The sequence below is a fragment of the Cygnus olor genome, chromosome 3 (assembly GCF_009769625.2).
Source record: "Cygnus olor isolate bCygOlo1 chromosome 3, bCygOlo1.pri.v2, whole genome shotgun sequence".
NCBI classification, from domain to species: Eukaryota; Metazoa; Chordata; class Aves; order Anseriformes; family Anatidae; genus Cygnus; species Cygnus olor.
The window spans coordinates 9,709,086-9,734,278 of NC_049171.1; the positions used below are offsets into that span (position 1 = coordinate 9,709,086).

The window sequence follows — 25,193 nt, forward strand, 5'->3', positions numbered from 1 at the left end:
TAGTCAATATTTTATATAAAGTTCTCAATAGTTGCAGTTCACATAAACTTTTAATTTCTTAACATACACAGTATTTAAGTAAACATTTTAAAAAATGCCCTCAAAGTTATTATTGGCTGCTTTTTAGTATCTTGTGGAGTGTTTTCCAGAATATTGCATTCTGTCCCTTCTTTCTGTAATAGCTAAACAAAGGCTTGAAAATTAGCTGCCTTCTGTTTAGAGAATTTCAAATCTTGGATCCATTTTTTTTTTCCAAATACCTTACTCATTGCTTTTGAAAATTGCTATATTTTTTTCTACAATGTTTTTTCTTTTCAGAGCCATTATTTAAAAATACATGCAAGTAGCTTAACATACTTTCCTTCTGCAGCATGAGTACTTGTACAGTAAAGTAGATAAGGTTTCTTGGTGATATTATCTTGCTGTATTTGCTACATGACAGTTACCACTTATGTGCTCCCTCAGCTGATGTGACTTGGGAATCAATTATTTTGAATAGCAAAATCAATTATACAAAACCTACCTTTAGTTTATCAATAATGAGGGTATTATGTTTGTTTTCTAAAAAGTATAGGAAGCGTATTGTAAAAATACATCTTTTTGGTTTTATTAAATAGATGCAAGCAGAACTCATTGCTAAACCTTCAGTAGCAGTTGAGTTTGTAACACACCTGGGAATAAACATGCCTGAATTTGCTAGAAGTGGCGTGGAGATGAATTCCAATATATTCCATGAGTCTGGAATTGAAGCACATGTTAGTGTGAAAGCTGGACAGCTGAAATTCAGCATTCCTGCTCCAAAGACCCCAACAAAGCTCCTCAGTGTCAGGTAATGGGAACTCAATGAGAACTTTCAATGCTGTGTTCTTGCCTTCCCTTCTCTTTTTTTATTTTTTTATTCTCTCACATTAAATTATTGCAATAGCAATGCCTGCTAACTACCAAATGTTATTTCATTAAGCCCCTTCCTCAGTAAGTTATTTTTATTCAAAAAGTAACTTTGTAACCTTACTAATCACACAACATATGTGTAATATCTGAACACCTGTCCTGGGAATAAATGGCTCACTTTCCTGTTCCAGCAACACATTACATTTGGTGTCTCCAACCAAAACTGAAGAGATTCCACCTCTGATTGAGAACCGAGAGTTCTGGACGTCATGCAAGCCTCTCATTGCTGGTCTAAATTTCTGCACCAAATTATTGTACTCTAATGCCAGTGCCACAGATGCAGCTCCATATTATCCCTTGACTGGAGAAACCAGGTAAGTTAGAAAAGCTTTGACTATGTCTATTTTGTGTTAAATAACCTTCCTTCTCAGAGCTTAGTGTCTACAGTACACTCTCATATAAATCTTACCTTTAAAAATCTTCAAATTACAGACATGAGCTGATCAGAATGAGAGCTATTGAGAATTGTATGTTTTCTACTGTTTGTGGTCATGGCAAAATCAGTTATTTATAAGACATTTGTTTACTCCTTCTTTAGATATGAAGTTGAAATAGTGTCCACAGGAGAAGTGAAGGAATACTCTGCAAGTGCAAACTATGACCTACAGAGAGAGGGAAACGGCTTGATAGACACTTTGAAATTTGCTGTCCAAGCAGAAGGTAAGAGTGAAAAATCAGTATGGTTTAGCTTAGTTTTGAGCTATATGTCATTGAATTGGAAAAAGATTGTTATGAATAAATCACAATAGAGGTGTTTACAGTATAAAATAGAACACTGTTTTCACACCCAAATAGGCCAACACTTTCACTTTCATTTCATTTCATTTCATTTCATTTCATTTCATTTCATTTCAATGTTTTCAATCCTGGTGAAAGATCTTCATGATGAGAGGCAGATTTTGCATCCCAAAAAATGCTTTAATGTATTTTAAATGAAAATGTGGTGTTGGTGAATGAAAGAAAGGAAAAGGAGAAATTAACGGGCTCTATATAAGAGAAAAATACCATTTCTGATAAAATATGAAAGTAATGCATACAAATTAAGAAAAACTGCATAAAAATAAAGTTTTTAAAGGGAGACAGCAACTTTAAGTAACAAAGTTGTGACTGGATTAATCCATGATGGATTTAGAAAATGAGGAGAAAAAGATGACCCAGTTTCTAACTGAAATTCATCAAAGGTTGCCTTAGATCCCCAGGATGATATAATTTCCAGTTGATTGGTTTTTGATTCCTTTTTAGAAAAATCCACAAGACTCCATAGTTGTGAATAACCAGAGTACATATTTTCCAGGTGTAAAGCAGCATGAAGCCACGCTGACCTTCAAGTACAATAGAGACAGGAAGATTTTGACCAGTGATGTCCACATTCCAGATGTTGATATTGACTTTGGTACAAACTTCAGAATTAGTGATGAATCCACTTCGGGGAAGAAAGCATATACCTTTGTCTTGGACTTTAATAACAAGAAGATTCCTGAAGTTACTCTTACTGGCCAAATAAGGTAACTCAGAAAACCATTTAGACTTCTTCAGATGCTTTTGGATAAGATAGCTGAAGTTTTTACTGAACGTTGAAAATTTTGGAAAACAATATCTCATTTTTGGAGAAACTGCACATTCGTGTATAGAGACATATAAACTCATTCTTCAAACCCCCTTTAAAAGCCCTTGAAATATTATTTTATTTGTTACCCATCGCATATACATAAAATAACTATACCTAATACACCAACTGATCCTTCCTACTACATGTATAATTTCTGTTGGAAGATTCTTGAGGTAGTTCTGCCATGTTTGCAAACATGATTACAAGAATGACATTGTACTAGTGTTATTGCAGGTGTGATAGTCAAAGGATATAAACAAGGCAAGGTTTGTTCAGAGAGGTATTATCATTTACTAGATATATTCAGCTCTAAAAAAAAAATGTTATTACATCTCCCCATGAAGGAATCTAACAGCACTCAATAAGCAACAAAACCAAAAATAACTGACAGCTTCCTGTAAAAATTCCCACGCTTCATGATGAGAATATTTCCGGGAACATCTACAGGGGACCTAACAAAAATGTTCAGCCTGCCAGGGTTTCTAAAATTGTCTGCCTCACAAGCCCGTGGTGAAATGAGGTGATCACATTCTTTAATAAACCTCAATCTTCCATGGAATTCTGTGATCTTGATGGTGCCCCAGGGAGTCTTTGTCTTTGCTGTTCATGCAGAATTGCCTCTGATATCAGTGGGAGCTTTGGACAGATGTCAGGGACCTCAATTCCCTTTCATTTGCACTAACATAATATTAGAAGTTTGCTCAAGTCAACAAAGTCACAGAGATAAAATAAATGTGAGTAAAGGAAAATGAAGCCCAGTGGCATAATATATTTTGTCAAGTGTTTTACTTCTACTTGATTCATGGTCAAACTCAGTATCCTTAATAGAGAATTCAGCTTGAGTTCAGAATTTGGTTCAGGTAGAACATTAATAGACAGGTAGATATTTTCATCCATTTCAGTATTATGGATTTATATGATATATAATATGGAATTATTCTTGTATATATCCAAACAGCTGCATTATAACAATTTAATTTAAATTTCACAAAGTAACCGATAGGAGCTGAAAACATTAATTGACTCATAAAGAAGTATACAAGTTTTATTCATTCTATCTTTTGTAACATCTATTATGCTTTTACTTTAGATTTAAATGCTGAAATTGCTCCTGAGACATAGTGAAAATGTAGAATGAAATGTTTTACATTTGTATTTACATTTTGCTTTCACAGATATGCTGGAATGGAAGAAGCGCTGTTAGGAGGCACCATTTCTATTCCTCACCTGCAAACTGAACTTAGATCTGAAGCATTGGTTAATTATTCACCCACCAAAGGATATCTTCAGATGAGCTCAGCTGCAACAACTCATGGGAACACAATTTCAGAAAGAGTTCTTTTCAGATATGGTAGGAGCAAAAACATAAGCCATGTGTACAACCTATACTTTTAAACAACTTGTTACCTTAGTTTACATTATACCCCTAAATTGAACAAAAATATACTAATTTTACTCTTTTCTTTTAAAATAATCATTTTCAGATTCTGAAAAAGTTGAGCTAGAGTGGAATTCAGGTGCCAGTGCTGCTGTGAAAAGAATGTCTTCTGGCTTCCCAGTGGACTTTTCAGACTACCCAAAGACTTTAGAGAAGTATACCAATGAACTGCTGGATCAGAAGGTTGCTCATACGGATATGACTATGAGACATATTGTATCACAATTTATTGTGGTATGTTTCAACCTACAGTAGATATTAATTACAACATGACTGCATAGTCCTAACTAATTTTTGCCTCCCCCAAGGAAGACAAAATGGGTACTACTTGTAAAAGCACTCATCAGATTGAGTACGATTTATATTTTCAACTTTGATCAAGCCAACCACTTTACCAGATGGCTAGTGCTATACTAATAGTTTCGCTGGCTTTCAGATAACTTACATAACTTAAAGGGTTGGAAAGTCCTAAAACTTTGTTTTACTTTGGAAAACTTTTCTCCTCGTTGCAGGCAACCAACACCTGGCTGCAAAAGGCATCAAAAGATGTTCCCTATGCCCAGACTCTACACGCCAAACTACGTGGACTGCAGGAACTGAGCATTCAGAAAATTAACCTGCCTGTTATCACCATTCCTGAAGAACTTTTCCTGAAAAGGTAGATAGAGAAATAAGGATAATCACACAGGAAACTGAAAACAGATATTTATTCCTATGTTTGTGTTATTTTATTTTATTTCAATTTTATTTTATTTTATTTTATTTTATTAAACATTGTGGAATTGTTGTAAACATCATAACATCAGAATAATAACAAAGAATTTTAGGACCAGAGAGACTAAATTATATAGAGGAAATGATGCATATAATTAAGTAAGACAAATTTGAATCCACACTAATCACTCCTACAGCATATGAATGAGTACATCCTGAAGTCTTGTGTTGTATAGTAATGAGAACTGAGCAAAAATACAGTGTTCAACAACCTTTACTCTGGAGTCACAGAACTAATGAAGACAGATTTCTCATAGATTTGTGTTCTGCATCCCTACAGACACCTTCTCTTTGGCCATAACCCTAACATCTAAACTTTTTCCTGTGCAGTCCTACTGGACAGTTCTTCCTATTCCCCTAACACTCTGGTTGACCTTCACTGGTATAGTAGATGTATAAGTACCCTGACTCCATCTGTCACTTGCTCAGAGGCAGCACATGCCATGGTTGTACATATATGGGCTGGATACTTGCACTAGTTTGAGCCCATCTCCTCCAGCTACTCTGGATTTCTCAGAGTTTGTATAAATGTAATTACTCTTGAGGCTTTTATCCTTCTGTCAAATTTGATAGAAATCATCCAATATATTAAAAATTTCTGAAAGGTAAGGCCTGACCAACAAAAGAGGGACCAGCAGCAAATAAATAGTATATTCCTTCTGTCTCTAGGAAATTAAAAAATAAATCAGCTGAAGTGGATCTAGTCATTAAAATGTTCATGTGCCTGCCAGAATTTGATCTCATTGCAGTTTCTAGCATATATTGTTCTTGCCAACTAGTGTTCATACCATATTGCTTCTCTGCTCATGCATAAGGATTCAAGGAGCAGTGGTGCTTGGTAATATCTCAGTGGTACACCCACAGCTACTACTCTGATAAATCTTTTTTGTATAGTTTGCTCATGAGTTAAGGAAATACTGATTCATAAAATGAATGTAAAGAACTAAAGAAGCTAGTGTAAGATTGGATTATATAAACAGATGGGGAGAAGTGTTGCATTTTCTCTCTTAGTGCTGTTTTTCCGGATATCGTCTTTCACAGAGGTAGTATAAAATGTTACATCCCTATTTCTTTCATTGCATTCCTAAGCTAAGTATAAGCAAGGAAAATGTTTTTTCCCCTACATTCTTACCAATAGTGCACATTGGAATAACAGGAATTTCTACTTCTCTGTGATGTTGCTTTTTTAACTATTTCATGTAAGGAACAAATTTTTTAAATGTTTGCTTAATTTTCATCTTAGGAAATAGCTCTAAGTGTAAAAAAGAACATTTTGTAATATAAAAGACCAGTTAGACAAACAAGAAAAGTATCTTTGCCAGCTTATTGTTCATGAACAAATGAGCAAAGTTTCCTCCTGTTTTGCCTTTTCATAACACATATTCCCCACAAACTTTTCAGCTAACAATCCATTTTTCCAGTCCTAAATCCTGGTGGAATGCTTACATTTTTATATATTTTTGTTCAGATTAAAATAAATAAAAAAATATCCTGAATATTTGGATTAAACTTTTGAAATGCTTATGATCAGAGAAAAATTCTTGCTAATTTAGGTTCTTACAACATCTAATGCTAGTGAGACTTTTCATACCTATCTGTAAGAATATATCATTAAAAAAAAAAAAAGAATATAATCACTTTTTTCTGGTACTCAGCATGACACCTTGCTGAAGTGCAGCACGACTTTTGGAGGAATTATCTTTTCCTGTATACCAACAATTTTCTTTCAAATTCCTTCATTTTCATGCCAATACATCTTTTCATGAATATGCATAAGGCAGATTTAGATTTGGATTCTTAGATTAGAAAATCAAATGCAAGATTCATAACAATTGCATGTGTGGCCCCTTGAATGACACTCTCTACCTGTGAGCTAAGGTTATTTAAGCTCTGAACAAAGACTCAGGAATGTCTGAATTCTAATCCAAGGCCTTATGGAAATATTGTGTTTCTGGACTACAGGTTTCACAGCCTGGTCTAGTGGAAGCTGTCCCTGCCTATGGCAAGGGGGCTGGAATTAGATGTTCTTTAAAGGCCTTTCCAACTCAAACCATTCTATGATTCTATGACTACTTGATCTCTCAGTCTTCCTGATTATGAAATAAGGGGAAAAAACATTGACAGAATTCAGATATCAGAAATGCTTTCAGGAGATTCTGATAGATGAGCGCTTCAAAAATGCTGAGATGATCATTACATTTCTCTCTAAACCTAAAGTCAGGACATTGATATAACCATGTAAGCCCAGTATCCTGGGAATAGTAGGAATCATTTCTGTGTATATGTCATGGACTTGCACAGCTTTTAACAGAATCACTTTTATTTTCTAGTGAAGGCCGGATCAAATACATCTTCAATAAGAACAGTTTTCTAATTAATATTCCATTACCATTTGGTGGAAGATCATCCTACGACATAAGGGTGCCACAAACTGTTAAAACACCTCCTCTGGTAATGGAGTCAATAGGAATAAATGTACCATCTCAGGAATACAGAATCCCAGCATTTACTGTTCCAGAATCCTATCCTCTTCTTGTGCCTCTACTGGGTACTTTAGAGGTCTCTACTAATGTGTACAGCAACTATTACAACTGGACAGGAGCATACACTTTGGCTAATAGCAGCACAGAGAAAGCATCCAGCATAAGAACTACTTACACCACGAATGCTGATTCAGTTTTTGAGCTACTTTCCTACAATGTGAAAGGTAAGAATGTGTGCTAATATTGTAATGCTGGCAAAACTATTTAAATGGCTTTATTTTATACATATCAGGTACAGCCCATTTATTTTTACATTGCTTATTTAAAGAAAGAGGTTGTGTAATCTCAAATCACTTTCTCTGTGTTTTTGAAGATACAATGCGAATCCATTTATTTAGGCACTAAAGGTGAAGTCAGATAATTTGTTAAAGACTTAAGGTATATATTTTCAAATATATTCCATACCAAAGGCACAGTTCTTCAGAACTGAAGGCATGATCATATAAACATTTGTGTATTTCACAAGTCAAGTGTTTTCAAAATCAGGCATGTGTGTAGGTATCCCTCCAGTTTGTTTTTCTCTCTCCCTCTCTCTATATAGGTACACAAATATATATTTTTTATTACTTATATGTGTCCATATACTGCCGTAACTATGTGGCAGTTAGCCCAGATTCAGAGTAGGCAGTTGTTAAAATTGGTGTTCTTTTAAGATGGTTCTTAAACTGGAAAAGGTCAGGCTAACTTTAGTCTCTTATCAACTTCCCACCTCATATGAAGTATGATAAAAATGACATTTTTAGAAAAGGGAATGTTAGCTATGTTGTAGTTTCAGCTATTCTTGGGAGTCCATCTTGTTAATTAAATTTTAAATCGTGACATAACTTTGCATCATCTCATAATTATATTTCATACAGCAATATAAAGATTTGATTTATTCACTGAAAATTTAGCCCCAAATATAAAAATATTAATTTGTTTTGTTTTTTTTTTTTTTTTTAGAAATATTCAGGATCAACCAAAATATTTTTTCTTTTAAGCAAAATAGTATAGTAACAGTAACTGCAGTTCAAGTAGTAACATAAAAGCTTAGTGACATCAGACAAAGTCTTAAAGACAAAACGGTATAGATTACATCATTTTGTCATCTTTTGTCATCTTTTGTCTTCTTTTTCCTATTTCAGGTTCTGGCGAAGCATCTTATAATAGAAATGGATTCACCTGTGCATATGAAAATCACCTGAAGCACAGACTCTTAACTTCAGTTTTTAAATTGTCTAGGACAAAGAGTTATGAACCTAGTCTAGTTTCAAACTGCACTTTATCACTTATGGCATCGAGTACTCTGGGTCCTCAGCTTTCATTTTCCGGTGATATTGTTTCTGAAAAAACAAATAACATGAACATCAATAATGTCAAGATGGAAGGGCAACTGGAAGTGGCTTCTGTCTTTGCAAGAAGCATTTATACTATGTCAAGCTCATACAATGAAAAGAGACAGGTTTTGGAAGGGAAATCAAATCTGAAGTTGGATTCTCCTTACCTGCAAGCTATGAATCAACTATCTGGTAGATACAGTGATGATGTATTTTCCATTACTTCGGTTTCTGATGTACAAAGTGGACTATTAAAGAACACAGCTTCACTGAAGTATGAAAATAGCCAGCTGAAAATGACATCTGAAACAAATGGGAGGTATCGACAACTTGCAGCTGTCAATAAGCTTGAATTAATTTTGTCAAAGAAGATGGCAGCACTTCGCTCTGAGTACCAAGCCACTTACAAGCAAGCCCAGTATTATGCCTTGTTTGCAGGTTCTCTCAATTCCCAGGATCTTGTTTTCAACACTGATATCTCTCTGACCGATCAAAGGAATCGAGCAGCACATAAGTCATCACTCAATGTTAATCAGTATGGTCTAGCTAGCAGTGCAACTACAAATGTGCAATTTAGTCCATTGACAATGCAGAGTGAAATGAATGCCAAACTTGATACTGCTGGAGGCTCTATGTCACTATCCTCTTCTGGGCGCTATGGTAAAAACAATGCAAAATTCAATCTTGGTGGAAGAGTCAGCTTAACGGAAGTAACGCTGGGAAGTGAATATCAGAGTACAGTTCTGGGTATGGACAATAAACATGTTTTAAACTTCAGAGTTAATAGAGAAGGACTCAAGTTCTCAAATAATTTGCAAGGGTCATTCAAAGAGATTAAGCTGGAGTACTCAAATGACTTGACTATTCCTGGTTTATCCCTAATGTTTTCTTCAAAGTTAGACAACAGCTTCAGCTTTGACAAGTTCCACAAGCATGGTTTTGATCTGCAGTTGCAGCCCAAATCACTCACAGCTAAGCTGAGCAATAATATTAAGTACACCAAAACTGAAGTTTCCAACAAAGCAGAACTGCTCCTCGAGCTTCTGAAGCTGAACTTGGGTGGCAATATGAGAGCAGCCTATGGAGCAGATGAAATAAGGCATACCTACACTATTACATATGCTGATCTAGCTGCAAACTTTAAAACGGATATGGTTGCAAATGTTCAAGGTGCAGCAGTGAGTCACAGAGTTAATCTCAATATAGCAGGACTGGCTACCTCAGTTACTATGAACACAAACTGTGATTCCAAATCTCTCCGGTTCAGCAATGCTCTGCGTTCCACTATGGCCCCATTTACTGTCACTGCTGATGTCCATACCAATGGTAATGGAAAGCTGATTGCCATGGGTGAACACACAGGAGACCTTTACAGCAAATTCCTGTTTAAAGCGGAGCCTCTTGCTTTCACTTTCTCCCATGATTACAGAGGATCTACCAGTCACAGCTTCAAGTCTAGAGGAAGATACACTACTCAGCTTGATAACAAAGTTCATATGCTTTTTACCCCATCAGAGCAGTCCAGTGCTTGGAAATTGAAAAGTCAGCTGAACAATAATGTATATTCACAAGATCTCAATGCTTACAATGATGCAGAAAAGACCGGTGTGGAACTTAGTGGAAGAGCTTTAGCAGATCTCTCTGTGATGGATACATCAATCACACTACCATTCACATCTGAAGAAGTTAACATCATTGATGTATTAGGCCTCAGGGGCAGTGTGTCACAGCCTCAAGAATTCAGCATCTCTGGCTCTGTGAAGTACGATAAAAATAAAGATATGCATGTTATTAACCTACCACTCTTGGAACACTTACCAGTCTACTTTGAGAAAATCAGAGGTGCCATGCTAAGCACACTGCAGGCTGTACAAAGTTACCTGAAAAACATTGACATAGATCAATATATGAGACAATACAAGGCAACTTTGGATAAACTCCCACAGCACCTTAATGATTACGTGGAGAAATTAGATCTGAAAGGCAGAGTTAGCACCATGAAAACTAATCTGATTGCTTTCACAAAGGACTACAGAATAACATCTGATGATCTCCAAATTATGTTGGAAAAAGCCCTGGAAAATCTTCAAGAAATACTGCTCCAGCTTCAGGTCTATCTGATACAAATTGAGCAATACATCAAAGACAATTTTGAACAGTTTGACATTAAAGCACTTATTGCACAGCTTCTTGACCAAATAGTTGAAAGAATAACAGCTCTAGATAACAAATATAACATAAGAATGACTGTAGTTGACACTCTTCAGAGATTACAATTTTTTTTTCAAGAATATTATCCCAGCAAAATTGGAAGCAGCACAATGGCTTGGATTAAAAATGTAGATGATGAGTACAGGATCACTGCTAGAATACAGGAGAGCCTAGAACAACTCAAAATTCAGATTCAGAATATTGATGTCAGACGCATTGCAGAAAAATTGAAACAGCAGATTAAGATGTTTGATGTTAAACAAGTTTTAGAAAAATTGAAGCGTTTATTGCCAATTAAAAAAATGAAAGAAGTTCTTGAACAAATCAAAGACTTTATTCTAAATTGGATGGAGGACTATGAAGTGTCCGAGAAGATCAGTGCTTTCCGAGGTCATATACATAAACTGATTGTAAAATATGAAATTGATAAGCAGGTGTATTTTTTAATGGACAGAATGACAGAACTGCTTAACCAGTACAGAATAAAAGAAACTGTCCAGAAACTGACTGTCTACCTGAAAAAAATTGATGTGAAGACATATTTTGATAAAATTCTTGCTTTTATTGATGATGCTGTCAAGAAAGTGCAAACCTTTGATTATGCAATGATGATAAAGGAAGTCAACAAGTTCCTTGACATGGTTATAAAAAAACTCAAGTCTTTTGACTATAACCAGTTTATTGATGAAACAAATGAGAAAATCCAAGAAGTAACACAGAAAATAAATGAGGAACTCAGAAATCTAGAACTTCCACAGAAAGCAGAAGCATTGAAACAGTATATGAAAGATTTTAGTGCTGTGATTTCAAAATACATAGAACAATTAAAGGACACCAAGCTTGCTGCCATAATTAACTGGCTCAAGGAGCTCATAAACTCAACAACATTTGCTAATCTGAAAGCCAAAGTAAATGAGCATCTGGAAGACCTGCGAGAGAGGATTTCTGACATGGATATCTCCAAAGAATTTGAATGGTATCTTCAGAAGATAAGCCAATTCTACAATTCTGCTGTCATATACATTTCTGAACAGTGGAACATAGCTTTTAAAAAAATTGTTATTTTGGCTGAAGAGTATGATCTAAAAAATTGGGCTGAAAATTTAAACCAGTTTGTTGAAACAGGATTTAAAGTCCCTGAAATAAGAATTGTTATAGTCACTATACCTGCCTTTGAGTTCAGTCTCCAAAGTCTTCGCGAAGCAACATTTCGAACACCAGACTTCGTTGTTCCACTGACTGATCTGCATATCCCCTCCTATGAGATAAATATTAAGAGACTAAAGGACATGAAAATCCCAATGAAATTTACTACTCCAGAGTTTACTGTTCTAAATAGCTTTAAAGTTCCATCTTATACAATTGACCTAAATGAAATTAAATTGCAGATTGTGAGAACAATAGACCAACTCATGTCTGGTGATTTTCAGCTGCCAGCAATTGATTTGTATTTTAAAGATCTGAAGATGAGAGATATGCCTTTTTCTGACATTTCTTTCCCAGAATTACAAATGCCTCAGTTTGAAATACCGGAATTATTGGTTCCAAAGCTAAATCTAAATGAGCTCCAGATTCCTGACTTGAAGATACCAGAGTTCCAACTTCCACGTATCCCACATACAGTGACTGTCCCTACATTTGGCAAGTTGTCTGGTGCTTTCAGAGTTACCTCTCCATTCTTTACACTGTCTACGCAAGCTGAAGTTCATAATACTACAACATCTGTAAACAGTCCAGAATTTGTGACCTCCCTTTCAGCTCAAACAACATCCAAATTAGATTTCCTAGTTTTTAGTGTTATTGCAGATTCACGTCTCTTGGCCCCTGAGATGAAACAGCTGAACGTTAAAAATTCCATGAAGGTCAACCACAGGTTCCTTAAAGTTGATCACAGCAATGAAGTGGTATTTTTAGGGACTTCTGTAGAAGGTGAAGCTGAAACCAGAGCAAACTTCTATACAACAAAAAATTCCATAGGACTTCAGAATAAATTAATGGTCAAGCTGCAAAGAAAAATTTGGATACAGAGTGGAACAGCATATTCCCACAGACTGAATATTCCACAAGCTGCCTTCTCCAGCCAGGCTGATTTTGTCAATAATATGACAACAGAGGTAGAAGCAGGACATATATCATTTACCTCCAATGCTAAAGGAAACTGGAAATGGGCTTCTCCTAATTTCTCTGATGAAGGCACTCATGATTCACATGCCACTTTCAGGGTTGAGGGTCCCATTATTATATTCTTTGGTGACTACAGAATAAATGATAAGTACCTGAAAGTCAGCCAAGCTGTGAGATACGAATGTGGTTTCCTAAACTACGCAACGCTTCAGATTCAGTCTGAAATTGAGTCACAGCGTGTGGGGCGTAGCGTTCTGAATGTAAAAGGCACAGTACAGCTTGGAGGAATGAAAGTAGAATTAACAGGCTCTCACAATGCTCGTCTCAACGGACGGATTACTGGGACTGTGAATAATGAGGTTTTCTTCTTGGCACAGCCTTTTGAAATTCGAGTATTAACAAACAATGATGGAAACGTGAAAATCAGCTTCCCAATGAAATTGACTGGCAAAATTGACTTCCTGAATAACTATGGTCTTTCACTCAGTTCTTCTGTTCAGCAGGTCAGCTGGCAAGCTACTGGCAGGTTCAATCAGTACAGGTATTCCCATAATATGTCCGCTGGCAACAATGATGACAGAATTGAAGCTCATGTTGAAATGAGTGGAGATGCCAACCTAGACTTCCTAAATATTCCTCTAACCATTCCTCAGCTTAATGTTCCCTATACTGGAATCCAGACTCCTCAGCTAAAAGATTTTTCACTGTGGGAACGGGTAGGCCTGAAGGACTTACTGAAGACTACAAGACAATCATTTGATTTAAATTTGAATGCTCAGTATGAGAAAAACAAAGACATGCATGTAATCCCACTTCCTTTAGCAACAGTGCATGAAGCACTTAATAAATACATCACTTTCTTCAACAAATATTTTGAGAGAGGAAGAAACACAGCTTTAGATTTTCTCACAAAGTCGTATAATGAAGCCAAAACAAAATTTGACAAATACAAAATACAGACATCACTGAACAAACTGCCACGGACCTTCAGGATTCCAGGATACACCATTCCAATTGTGAATGTTGAGGTTTCTCCTTTTACTGCTGAGATGCCAGCCTTTGGTTATATGCTTCCAAAAGAAATAAGTACAACAGGATTCACAGTCCCATTTATTGGCTTTTCAGTACCATCTTACACATTAGTATTACCTTCTCTGGAACTTCCAGTCCTTCATGTTCCACAGGATCTACGCACTCTAAAGCTTCCTAGATTCAGAATCAATAGCCCATCAAACCACATCTTAATTCCTGCCATGGGAAATATTACTTATGACTTCTCATTTAAATCCAGTGTGATCACTTTGACTGTAAATGCTGGGCTGTTTAATCAGTCAGATATTGCTGGGCAACTTAGTATCTCATCTTCATCTGTCTTTGATGCACTACAATTTAAGCTGGATGGTTCAACCAGCTTGACAAGAAAAAGGGGGTTGAAACTGGCCACAGCACTCTCTCTGAGTAATAACAAATTTCTAGGAGGAGGTCATGACAGCACTATTAGTCTCACAAGGAGGAACATGGAAGCATCATTGACAACAAATGCACAAATTAACACACCAGTATTAAAAGTGAATTTCAGCCAAGAGCTTTCTGGAAATACTAAGTCTAAACCCACGCTTTCCTCTGGGCTAAAAGTAATGTATGATTTTAATACTCCTAAATATGGCACCAGTGCTAAGGGAGGAGTTGCTCACAAATTTGCTTTGGAGAGCCTTACATCTTACCTATCAGTAGAATCATCAACAAAGGGGAATATTGATGGAGTAATTTACACTGGAAATTCATTTTCTGGAACTCTGTTCCACGAGGCAAACACTTACCTGAATGCTAATGGAGCCCGGTCATCTCTCAAGCTTGAGGCCAACTCCCAAGCAGATGGACTCTGGAACAGTGAAATGAAAGAACTACTTGCAATTGAAGCATCTACTCGACGTGTTTATGCAGTCTGGGAGCACAATGGAAAAAACTATGCACGATATACACCTCTTTTCACAACAACGGGGTCTCAGAAATGCAAAGCAACCTTTGAGCTGGCTCCTTGGAGCATGTCAGCAGATCTTCAGATTCAAGCCACTCAGCCAAATTCCTTCCTGGACATAGCCTCAATTAATCAGGTTGTCCTAATGAAAATCAATACTGTGAACCAGAAAGTTGGCTGGAAGGGTGAAAGCCAAATTCAGTCATTATCTTTGGGACATGATATGCAATTATCAAATGAAAAATCAAAGGCAAAGTTTGATATTTCTGGATCTTTGGGAGGATACATGGACTTCCTCAAAAAAATGAAGTGTCCCATTGCTGAGAAGAGCTTATGGGATATCTTGAAGTTGGACGTCACTACCAGTGCTGACAGAAAACAATACTTAAATGCTTCAGCATCCCTCGTGTACACAAAGAGTGATGATGGTACCTTCTTCCCCATACCTGTGAATAAGCTAACCGATGGCTTCACATTCAATATTCCTGAGTTACATCTAAAGGTTCCAAGTCCTGTCTTCAGCACTCCAGAGTTCAGAGTTCCTTTCACCACTCTGCAGGTCCCAGCCTACACCATTGACTTGCGCAACATAAAAATTCCACAGACACTAAACACGATGCCATTTGACGTCAATTTACCCACACTGCCAAGACTAAGATTCCCCAAAGTGGATGTAGGAGCCAATTATATCACATTAGAAGAATACAAGATACCATATTTTGAGCTGACAGTACCTGAATACCAAATAACTGTGTCTCAATTCACTCTTCCAAAGAGTATTTCTCTTGGCAGTTTCCATGTAAATCTGGATGAAGTAGCTAATAAGATTGCAGATTTTGATTTCCCTACAATTACAATTCCTGAACAGAAAATTGAGGTCCCCCCTCTCAAGGTGTCCTTGCCTGCTGGAATTTACATTCCATCATTTGGTGCCTTGACTGGATCTTTGAAAGCTGTTTCCCCTTTGTACAATGTCACCTGGAGAACAGACTTATCAAATAAAAAGGACTCCTTTGAACTGTCTGTCGACTCTACCTGCAGCTCAACATTACAGTTCCTGGAATATGACTTGAATGGTAAGACATTATAATTCTATGTGCCACAGTTCTGGGGTAAACACTCCATACTGTTTTTCTGTTTAGCAATTACATTAGATTATACATCTCCTTTTGTCTTCATCAGCATTTTTTCATAAATTATTATCAGTCTCAGTCAGACACCTTGAAGGCTAATTACAAGTCATATGTATAACTAATGGCACACTCTGAAAAGAAATGGAAGAGATCTCTTTTTTTATATAGAGGTTTCTTACTTTAAATTGCAGACATCATAACGTTTCCCCATTGCTTAAGATAATACCCTTAAATGAGAGAAAGCGGGCTCACTTTTTATGTAATTCAGTTCAGATATATAAATGCCTACCTTTTTTCTTATAGAATCATAGAATTAACCATTAATTTTCATAAATAACCATTAATGTTCATAATTAATCATTATGAATTAAACATATTTGGTTTTCAAAATATTTCAACTCAGAAAGCTCAGGCATCCCATATAGTTTTTAATTCTAGACTTTAGAATAATAGTAAAAGCATACATAAGAACAAAATCATAAAACTCTGAAGAGATTAGAATCTAGAATCCCCATTTCTGGTCTGCATGAATGCAAAATTTTATACCCCTGTTATTATAAACATAGAGGAAAATTTAATTTTAAAATATTCTGGTTGAACAAGCATTTTTGTATCTTTTTATTTGGGGCATTATGGTCATTTAGTTTCTTGAGGTATAATTTTGCATACAATGGAAACAGTCCACAACTGGCCTAGTTGTGGACTAGCTCAACATGTATTTTGTATTGTTCTGGTAAAACACACTTTTGAAACCTGTTTCACAGCTGTTTCAAACTACAAATATGAAGGAGACATGTTTGTTATGAAGACCACTGGCAGCCTTTCTCACCGTGACTTGAGTGCAAACTACAAGCAAGATGTCAGTCTTCGGGGATTTGGGTAAAGATTTGTTCTGACAATCTAATTTATAATAGACAAAAGTGCCAATGATGTACTTGTTGCTTTGAACACAAATGCCCCAGAGTGCTTTGCTGTAATTAGTAAGAACCCATGTAACTAATCTGTCATTATTGGTGGTAACTTTTTCTATCTTGAGATAGCTGAAATGCTATTCCCTCTCAGTATTTCCAACATAGATTTTCTGAGCAGCCCTACTTCATATAATTGCTAAGATATAAACCCAGCATTTCATATTCAGAGCGGTTCTAGATCTGACCACCAACAAAGCTTTTTCACTGGAACCCTCTGTCAGCACAAGTCATTAAAGAGTAATTTTTATTCACAAGTACTTGTACTAGGGATTACAGAGTTGGCCTTCTAACTGCCTGTTTTGATCTCCAAGTGTTGTGCTGATATATCCAAGGGACAGAAGTCTGAGAAGGCAAGTACAAATGCAGATACAAAATACTGCCTGAACTTATGTCGATGGAAAAAATTGAAGTCAGCTTATAGAAGTCTTTAGAAAGCTTACAACAGGGCAGCTACAGGTTTTGATTTGTTGTCATTATTCAATGAAAATTCTCAACCGAGCTCAATATAGTATCTAAAAAAAGGAAAATTGTAGTAACATGAAGTTTTGAATATATTAGGCTAAATCCTAAGAAATTTGGATAATAAAGCCCTACCTTCTTTTGATGACAAAGGTATTGTTCACATGGACATATATATAATATCATAGGTAGTGCTATATTTAGGCATACTGCATTGTGTACTTCCTTAGGGCCTGTGCTGTCTTGTGTTCATTATAGCTGTGTATTCTTTGTTGTAGAGTTGTGGCCAACACTGCATCACTAGACGTCATCAGCCCAACATTTACTGATATTCATGTACGTTATCAAACGACTGACAGCACAATATCCTCTTCAGTATCTACACCTTCTGCTGGGACCTTAGGCTATCTCATTGAAGTAGAAACTGACATTCTGAAGAAGAAATTTTACTACCGAACTCGGGTAAGCTTGATATGTCCAATAACAAGCAAAAAGGTTGGCGGTGGTCAAAGAAAAAGCTACCTTTTAAAATTTGTGTATGTTGATATTAAGACATAAGTTAAACACCCTTTGTCCAAAGAAAAAGTGTATTATCAGTAATTATGGTTTTTATTTCCTACACTGGCCTTGCCAATTCTAAAAGTAGCATCTATGTGAAGAGACTGTTTCAGCTTTTTTCCCTCTGCCATGATCAAGAAAATACACCTGCTGAAAGTGAAGTACAGAAACAGTTTTTGATAACCAAACGATCAGGCTTGGTGTATACTTATCAGGCTACTTACAATTATTTCAAAAGTTGCCCTTATAGGAATCAAGCCCCTGGAAGTGGTCAGACGTAATGTGTCTTCTTTTTGGATCCATCAATACATTATGAGAAGTAAAAACCTTTTTAGATTTGCTAACAAAAGATGCTATTATTGGCATACCACAATTACAAAATATTTTACCTTCCAAGATGATAAACTAATTTAAGAATCACCATCAACTCATAATTCATTATTTATTACTGAAAACTGGAAAATGTGTTTATGTAAATAGATTTGAGGATCTTTAATTACTCTAAGTAGCTTTCACTCATTGTTTCATTGATTTAAATGATTGCAAAATGAAATCCTCTAATGTTTTCATATTAAGGAAAGGTTGTTTAAATTCACTTTAAATAATTTCAAGAATGAGCAGAAGGGTCATCTCCTAAGTAATTGACAGGTTTTATGAGGCCTCATAGCATTTAATAGAAAGGAAAGAAAAATCTTATTTGCAGTCTGATTTTAAAAACAAACAAAAAGACTAAATTATGTTGTGGTACTCCTGTGCACAGAGGCATAGCGTACCTTGATACAATATAATTTGTTCCAAAATAACCTTTCAAGATGGGAGCAAACATACCGTAGACAAAAATTTGTAGTGTATATATCTTTATATATATTAAATTTAAAGTTATGCAAAATGAAAACATTGAAATACACTTACTATAAATAACGTGGGATTTCTTTTATTTACAAGCTATCTTTTGGTTATCCCATCTTATATTTTCAGTCTGCTCCTCAGAAGGACATTGACATATTAAGCAGTGAGATATCCTTCAAGAATCCTCACCTGATTCAAATGAAATTCAACTGGAAAGAGGATGCTGCCAAAGACTTGCTGTTGGGTCTAAAAGACAAAGTACCTAAAATGACAAATGCAGTCTATAGATATGTTAATCGGTACCATAAGGAGCATATGGGACTGGATATTAGTGCTGCCACCTTGAAGATGAAGAATATCATGCAGAATAATGCTGACAAAGCATACGCATTTGCTGCAAAACAAATAGACCAAATAGATGCTCAGCTTCGCACAGCTGCCAGTGAGGCCTCTGGCAAATATCAGGAGATGAAGGTGAAGGCTAAACAGCTGTATCAAAAAGCAGCAGATCAAGCTGGACAGATCGAATATCAAAAACTAAAAGCAAAGCTTTTGGATGCTACAATTGACATAATTGAAGAGTATCACAAGAAAATAAAACACCTAATTGATTCAGTCGTTGAGTTCCTGAAGACCACAAAATTCCAGGTTCCGGGGCTTTCTGAAAAGTACACTGGTGAAGAATTATACCTTATGACTACAGAGAAGGCAGCAAAAACTGCTGATATATGCCTTTCAAAACTTCAGGAATACTTTGATGCCTTGATTGCAGCTATTAATGAGCTGGAAGTCAGAGTTCCTGCTTCTGAAACAATTCTTAGAGGTCGTAATGTACTTGATCAAATTAAAGAAATGCTGAAACATTTGCAGGAAAAAATCAGGCAGACGTTTGCTACTCTCCAGGAAGCTGACTTTGCAGGAAAGCTTAACCAACTTAAACAAATAGTACAACAAACTTTTCAGAAGGCAGAAGATATAGTTAGAAGCTTGCAGTCCAAAAATTTTGAGGACATCAAAGTCCAAACACAACAGCTGTACAAAGATGCAATGGCTTCAGTCTATGCACAGAAACTTAGATCCTTGGCAGAAGATGTTAAAAAATACATTTCTCAGGTGAAAGTTTTTAGCCAGAAGACATTCCAGGAGCTTTCAGAAAATCTGCACCAGCTGCTTCTCTATATAAGGGCATTGCGGGAGGAATATTTTGATCCAACTACACTTGGATGGTCAGTGAAATACTATGAAGTAGAAGACAAGGTATTAGGATGGCTGAAGAATCTAATAGACACACTAGTGAATTGGCACACCAGGTATATTGAAGATCTTGCTGATTCATTTACACGCCTGACAGACCAAGTAAGAGAACTGGTGGAAAAATACAGCCAGGAATACTATGAGCTTATAGCTGATGTTGAAGGGAAAGGAAAACAGAAAGTCATGGAACTCTCATCTGCTGCTCAGGAAAAGGTCCGATACTGGTCTGCAGCTGCTAAAAGGAAAATCAATGAATATAACAAGCAAGTCAAGGCAAAACTCCAGGAGATCTATGAGCAGCTTAGTGATTCTCAAGAAAAGCTAATCAGTGAGGCCAAAAAGTTAATTGATCTAACTATAGAGAAGTACTCTGCACTACTGCAGTATATCTCTGAGCTTCTTCGTTGGCTTGAGCAAGTAACAGCTGACAGCATAAAACCATATATAGCTGTTCGTCAAGGAGAGCTTAGAATAGATGTGCCATTTGATTGGGAGTCCATTAACCAAATGCCCCAGAAAAGCAGAGAGGCACTCAGAAAAAAGGTGGAATTAACACGCACACTAATTCAGCAAGGCATTGAACAAGGCTCCAGGAAATGGGAAGAAATGCAAACATTCATTGATGAACAACTTGCCACTGAGCAGCTGAGTATTCAGCAGATTGTAGAAAACATACAGAAGCGCATGAAGACCTGAATGGACATGCAGAAGAGAAGTGATAAGTTTATACCACAATGTATTTAAAAATAACAGCAATCAGCATACTGGAACTTCAGGTAGATACTGTTTGAATCTGAATTTGTAACTGAAAACTGAATAATCTACAGTAGGTTATTTTAATAAGCTTAATAAGCCAATAAATGAGTTCTTTATTACATTTTTGTGTCATTCATTACAGCTAGTTTTACTTGGACCATAGGGCTTAATCCAACAATTTTCAAGGTCAACGGGAAGCCTTTGCATTGATTTCACTGTATGTTGGATCAAGCCAGTAATGTGCAATACATATTGTAAATAGTTGCAAAAGCTGCAGAATACACAGAATAAACAGGTTTAAAATAAAGGTCACATTTATAAGCCAGGTGAAGAACAACTTGGAAACACATTTATTTCCCAACTTAGAAATACATTCATAGATGAGTTTGGGAGAAAAAGAAGAGGAAAGGGGCGCAAGAGAGCACACAAAAATAAGAAAAAAAGTAATGAATTCCAGAAAAAATATCAAAAAGCAGAAAAGATTATCACTGAATAGAAATCTGAGTCCTGGACAATTGCAGATAACAACAACATTCTATTGAGAAAAAGAAATCTACACACATATCAGTTTTCAGAAAGCTTTGCAAAGAAATTTAGATTTTTTTTCCTACTGGCTAATTTATGATTCAGAAATACATGGGTTTCTTACCTGTTTCCCCATGATACTTCTGTTTTGACATCAAGCTGTCTAACTTTTGCTTATCATGAATTTAGGTGACTGTCAAAGTTCCACTGACATCGCTGAATATGACGGGAATCGAAGTGTTTTCCCCTCAGTCCCCTAGGCAGGAGCCTAGACCTCATTTAAATGAATTCCAAGTTTAAAGATGAATTTAATAAAGTTGAAGAATTTCCTCACAAAATAGGACTACTTTGAGGTGGAATATGTGTGGAACTGTAATGGTTTCTTTTCAGCTATTGGAATACTGTATAGATAGTCCTTGAAAAAGGCCTACTTAGGCTGAAATAATGTTATCTCTTTGAGAATAAACTCTTTAACAAACAAGACTAGAAATTCTGTGTACATGTTTGTTTTAATACAATCAATCCAGTCTGGAATATGATTTTTGCTGGTTCATTAATGGGAAAACAGAAATTATCTCATTGATTTATTTGCAGTCATGACCTTTTAGAGCCTGGTTTCAACCCATGGTACAATGGGTTACATATGGGAAGCAATGGAGCACTAGTTTACAAATACCTGAGTAAGTTTTGTGGCAGCAGATACATATTTACAGCACAGAGCAGCGTCATGCAAAGCTGGTAGCTCAGGTCCTGGAAACAGGAGTTCCTAGTGCCCACACTGAGTTTATGCAGTAATAACACTCCCTGCTCTGCAGCACGTCCATGCTGATCTAGCAAGATCTCAGAGCAGGTTGGGCTATATAGCTTTGACATCCTATTACCAGATATTATCACCTGAGTAAGTCCCTGCTCATGGCAGGAGGAGTTGGAATTGGATAACCTTTAAGGTCCCTTCCAACACAAACCATAATATGATTCTTAGTCTGCAACTAATGATTGTTCTCACATATGCTAAATTAACCCCCAAATCAGAATGAATCTAGCACAGTTGTATATACACAACTATCTAGCTTTCATCAGAGTGAGCACCTCTTAGAAAATAAGGTAATTCAGTTTTCTCTTTAGCTTTCAGCCATCACAAGTTTAAAAAAAAAAAAAAAAAAAAGTTCTGATCCTAAATAAAACTAATCTGTGTATATCACCCTGCCCAGGGGAACCGGAGATATAAAAATCCCTGTTTACGTGTTCTCTTGAGTATATTAATAAATAAAGATGTTGACTGCAGAGCTTTTTCACCTTCATTCACAAGGAAACTGAAGCCTATGGGTCATCTGATCTTTACTCGATGTCAGATTACACAACTCATTTCCCTGAATTTCACAAATGTTTAAGCACAACCAGATTTCTCAGACCCTGTCTGATTCTTGCTTCCCTCCATCATGACAAATGGCCCTGTGAAACAAAGGACAATAGAAAAAAATATAGAAAAGTTATGGGAGAGGAGAGATTTAAAGTTCTGTTTTCTTTTGTTTTCCCCTTCATGGCTATTTATTTCTGTCCATCATCCATAGTTCTTGGGAGGATTATAAATTCTGAAGAAGGATTTACTTATAAAGAATGGGTTAACTGAATAATAAATATGCCAAATAGCATAAATACAGGCTCTCTTTGGCACGAGTGAAGATTCCCAAGAGCAAACACAATAGTTTGCACACTAAACTGTGGTTAGGGGTTAGAGGAGACTTCCAAGTCTCATAGCAGCATTGCCGCCAATTGGATTAGAGCTCTCAGCCCTGTAATCGATGTGACAGCCATCTTGCAGTCATTCCACAGTTGGTTTGGGGAGGGCCTGGAAGCAGAACATTGATCTCAAAAAAATAGATCTTGCTGGAACTTAGCTGCTGTAAAATCCCCACACCAGAGATGTCATCTTAAGCACCCCTCTGAAACCGCTGCCACGTTTTGACGGGGGGGTGGGGCAGGAGGGTGTTTGCCTGGCATGCCCAGGTATGACCCACGAGCATGTACAACTATATGCAACTTTAATTTCTATTCCTGTTTGGTTTTCCTATTTTTTTCTTTTAGGTTCTAGCAAATTTTACTTTTTTTTTTTTTTTTTTTTTTTTTTTTTTGCCATGTAGTTACATGAAATGTAGACAAAACCACAAATATTCAAATAATGGTGCAATTGACTCCGCTTATGAAACTTTAGCAATATAATCATTTGAAATATTATTAGTTCCATTTTGGGCTCTTTTTCAACCTCGTTTATTTAATAAGAAATAGTATATTTCATTAATTTGAATTGTGTGGGAGATAACAGGGAATGAGCAACTATCTGGGGCTCACTGACATTGTTTCTTTTTTTCCTATAGTCTTCCTCATCTGAATTCTCATAAATGCCAGAGGGGCTTTTCTTTATAATTTACAGCAAGTATCAGACATAGAGCAGAACTGGTTGTAAAAGTTTAATTAAGTGAAACATTTTAACAAGAAATTCAGAGAACAATATGCCCTGCTCTAACTAAGTGATTGTAGAAATAACATTGACAAGAAACGTGTGTGTTCCTAAATGAAAAACTTTCGCAGATGTAGGACAGCAAAAATGTTCCAGAATTTAGGTTATGCAACTAACTGGAGCTGGTCTTTTATTAAGTGATTTAAAAATACATGTATACATTTGCTGTGTATACACAGATTCTACACACATACCCACATCTAAGCTTACCGTATAGTGCATTATCCATCTCCATCTCTATTTTATGCTACTGATAATTGCAGAGCAATTGTCATTATGGCCTACCGATACCTTACAAAGTTTAAATTGAGTTATTCAGTAAGTGACACCAAATTTTGCACTCCTCTTCTGCTGGCAGATTTATTACTCAGATGGGAAAGCAGAATTTATTAAAGGCCATACGGATGTACAGAACTGCTTGTATTCTGTTGCTACTCAGCCAAATCCTGGCCCAGATGAAATCAATGGCAAAATGTCTATTGGCCTCAGCAGCCGTAGGCTTTGGCTAATTATGAGTATAATTTGAGAAGCACTTTATGATCCTGTAGGACAAAAAACTATATTGTTATCTATAAAAATCTACACAAATATACATATATATATATATATTTGGAAAACCATGCAGACAGGAAAATTAAGCACTAACAAATTTAAGACAGGCCAGAATGAAGGTTGCCTGTGCAATGCTAACCAGAGTCTCTCTGTATACCTAATGATAGCCAGTTTTGCCTAATATCACAAAGAAAGCGTGCTGGGGCCAAAAATCCTGGGTTCTGGTCCCATGCTTTAAACACGGAAATACGCTTATTCCTCTCACCACCCTCTCTCTGATTTCATTATCCATCCAAGGCATTGAGGGAAACTGGGGCCTTGCAGAACAAAAGCAAATTTTGGAGGTTTACAAGACCTGACCAAGCAAACAAGCAACCCACCCTGAGCTTAAGGCTGTCCTTGATTTGAGTGGGAAGTTGCACTAGAGACATCACAAGGTCCCTTCCAGGCTGAGTTATCTCATCACTCTCTGTGACTAAAGTGGTGTGGCATTATGTTATGGTACTTAACACCATACTTACTCTTTGGTAAATAATCTATGAGAAATAGCCTCCCTCATAATTCCAATGCATCATTATACAAAAATATAGAAGTTCTGCCATATCCCTGTGTGTAAATGCATCATCGTTCTGACTCCAATCATGAGGCACAGGACCCAGTATCCAGCTCAGAAG

General features: G+C 36.4%; 1 protein-coding gene across 1 annotated transcript in view; it reads left to right on the plus strand.

Annotated features, from left to right (window-relative positions):
* The window catches only part of APOB (apolipoprotein B), a 37,576-nt gene extending 15,646 nt beyond the window's left edge, over nucleotides 1–21,930 (plus strand). The window contains exons 18-29 of the mRNA XM_040553319.1: nucleotides 618–829; nucleotides 1,083–1,265; nucleotides 1,490–1,611; nucleotides 2,246–2,456; nucleotides 3,736–3,911; nucleotides 4,045–4,232; nucleotides 4,511–4,656; nucleotides 7,103–7,479; nucleotides 8,440–16,020; nucleotides 16,842–16,956; nucleotides 17,786–17,969; nucleotides 19,044–21,930. Of these exons, the coding sequence (XP_040409253.1) occupies nucleotides 618–829; nucleotides 1,083–1,265; nucleotides 1,490–1,611; nucleotides 2,246–2,456; nucleotides 3,736–3,911; nucleotides 4,045–4,232; nucleotides 4,511–4,656; nucleotides 7,103–7,479; nucleotides 8,440–16,020; nucleotides 16,842–16,956; nucleotides 17,786–17,969; nucleotides 19,044–20,864 (11,316 nt within the window). The 3' untranslated portion in view covers nucleotides 20,865–21,930. The remainder of the gene's footprint in view (nucleotides 1–617; nucleotides 830–1,082; nucleotides 1,266–1,489; nucleotides 1,612–2,245; nucleotides 2,457–3,735; nucleotides 3,912–4,044; nucleotides 4,233–4,510; nucleotides 4,657–7,102; nucleotides 7,480–8,439; nucleotides 16,021–16,841; nucleotides 16,957–17,785; nucleotides 17,970–19,043) is intronic.
* Nucleotides 21,931–25,193: the final 3,263 nt, after the last annotated feature.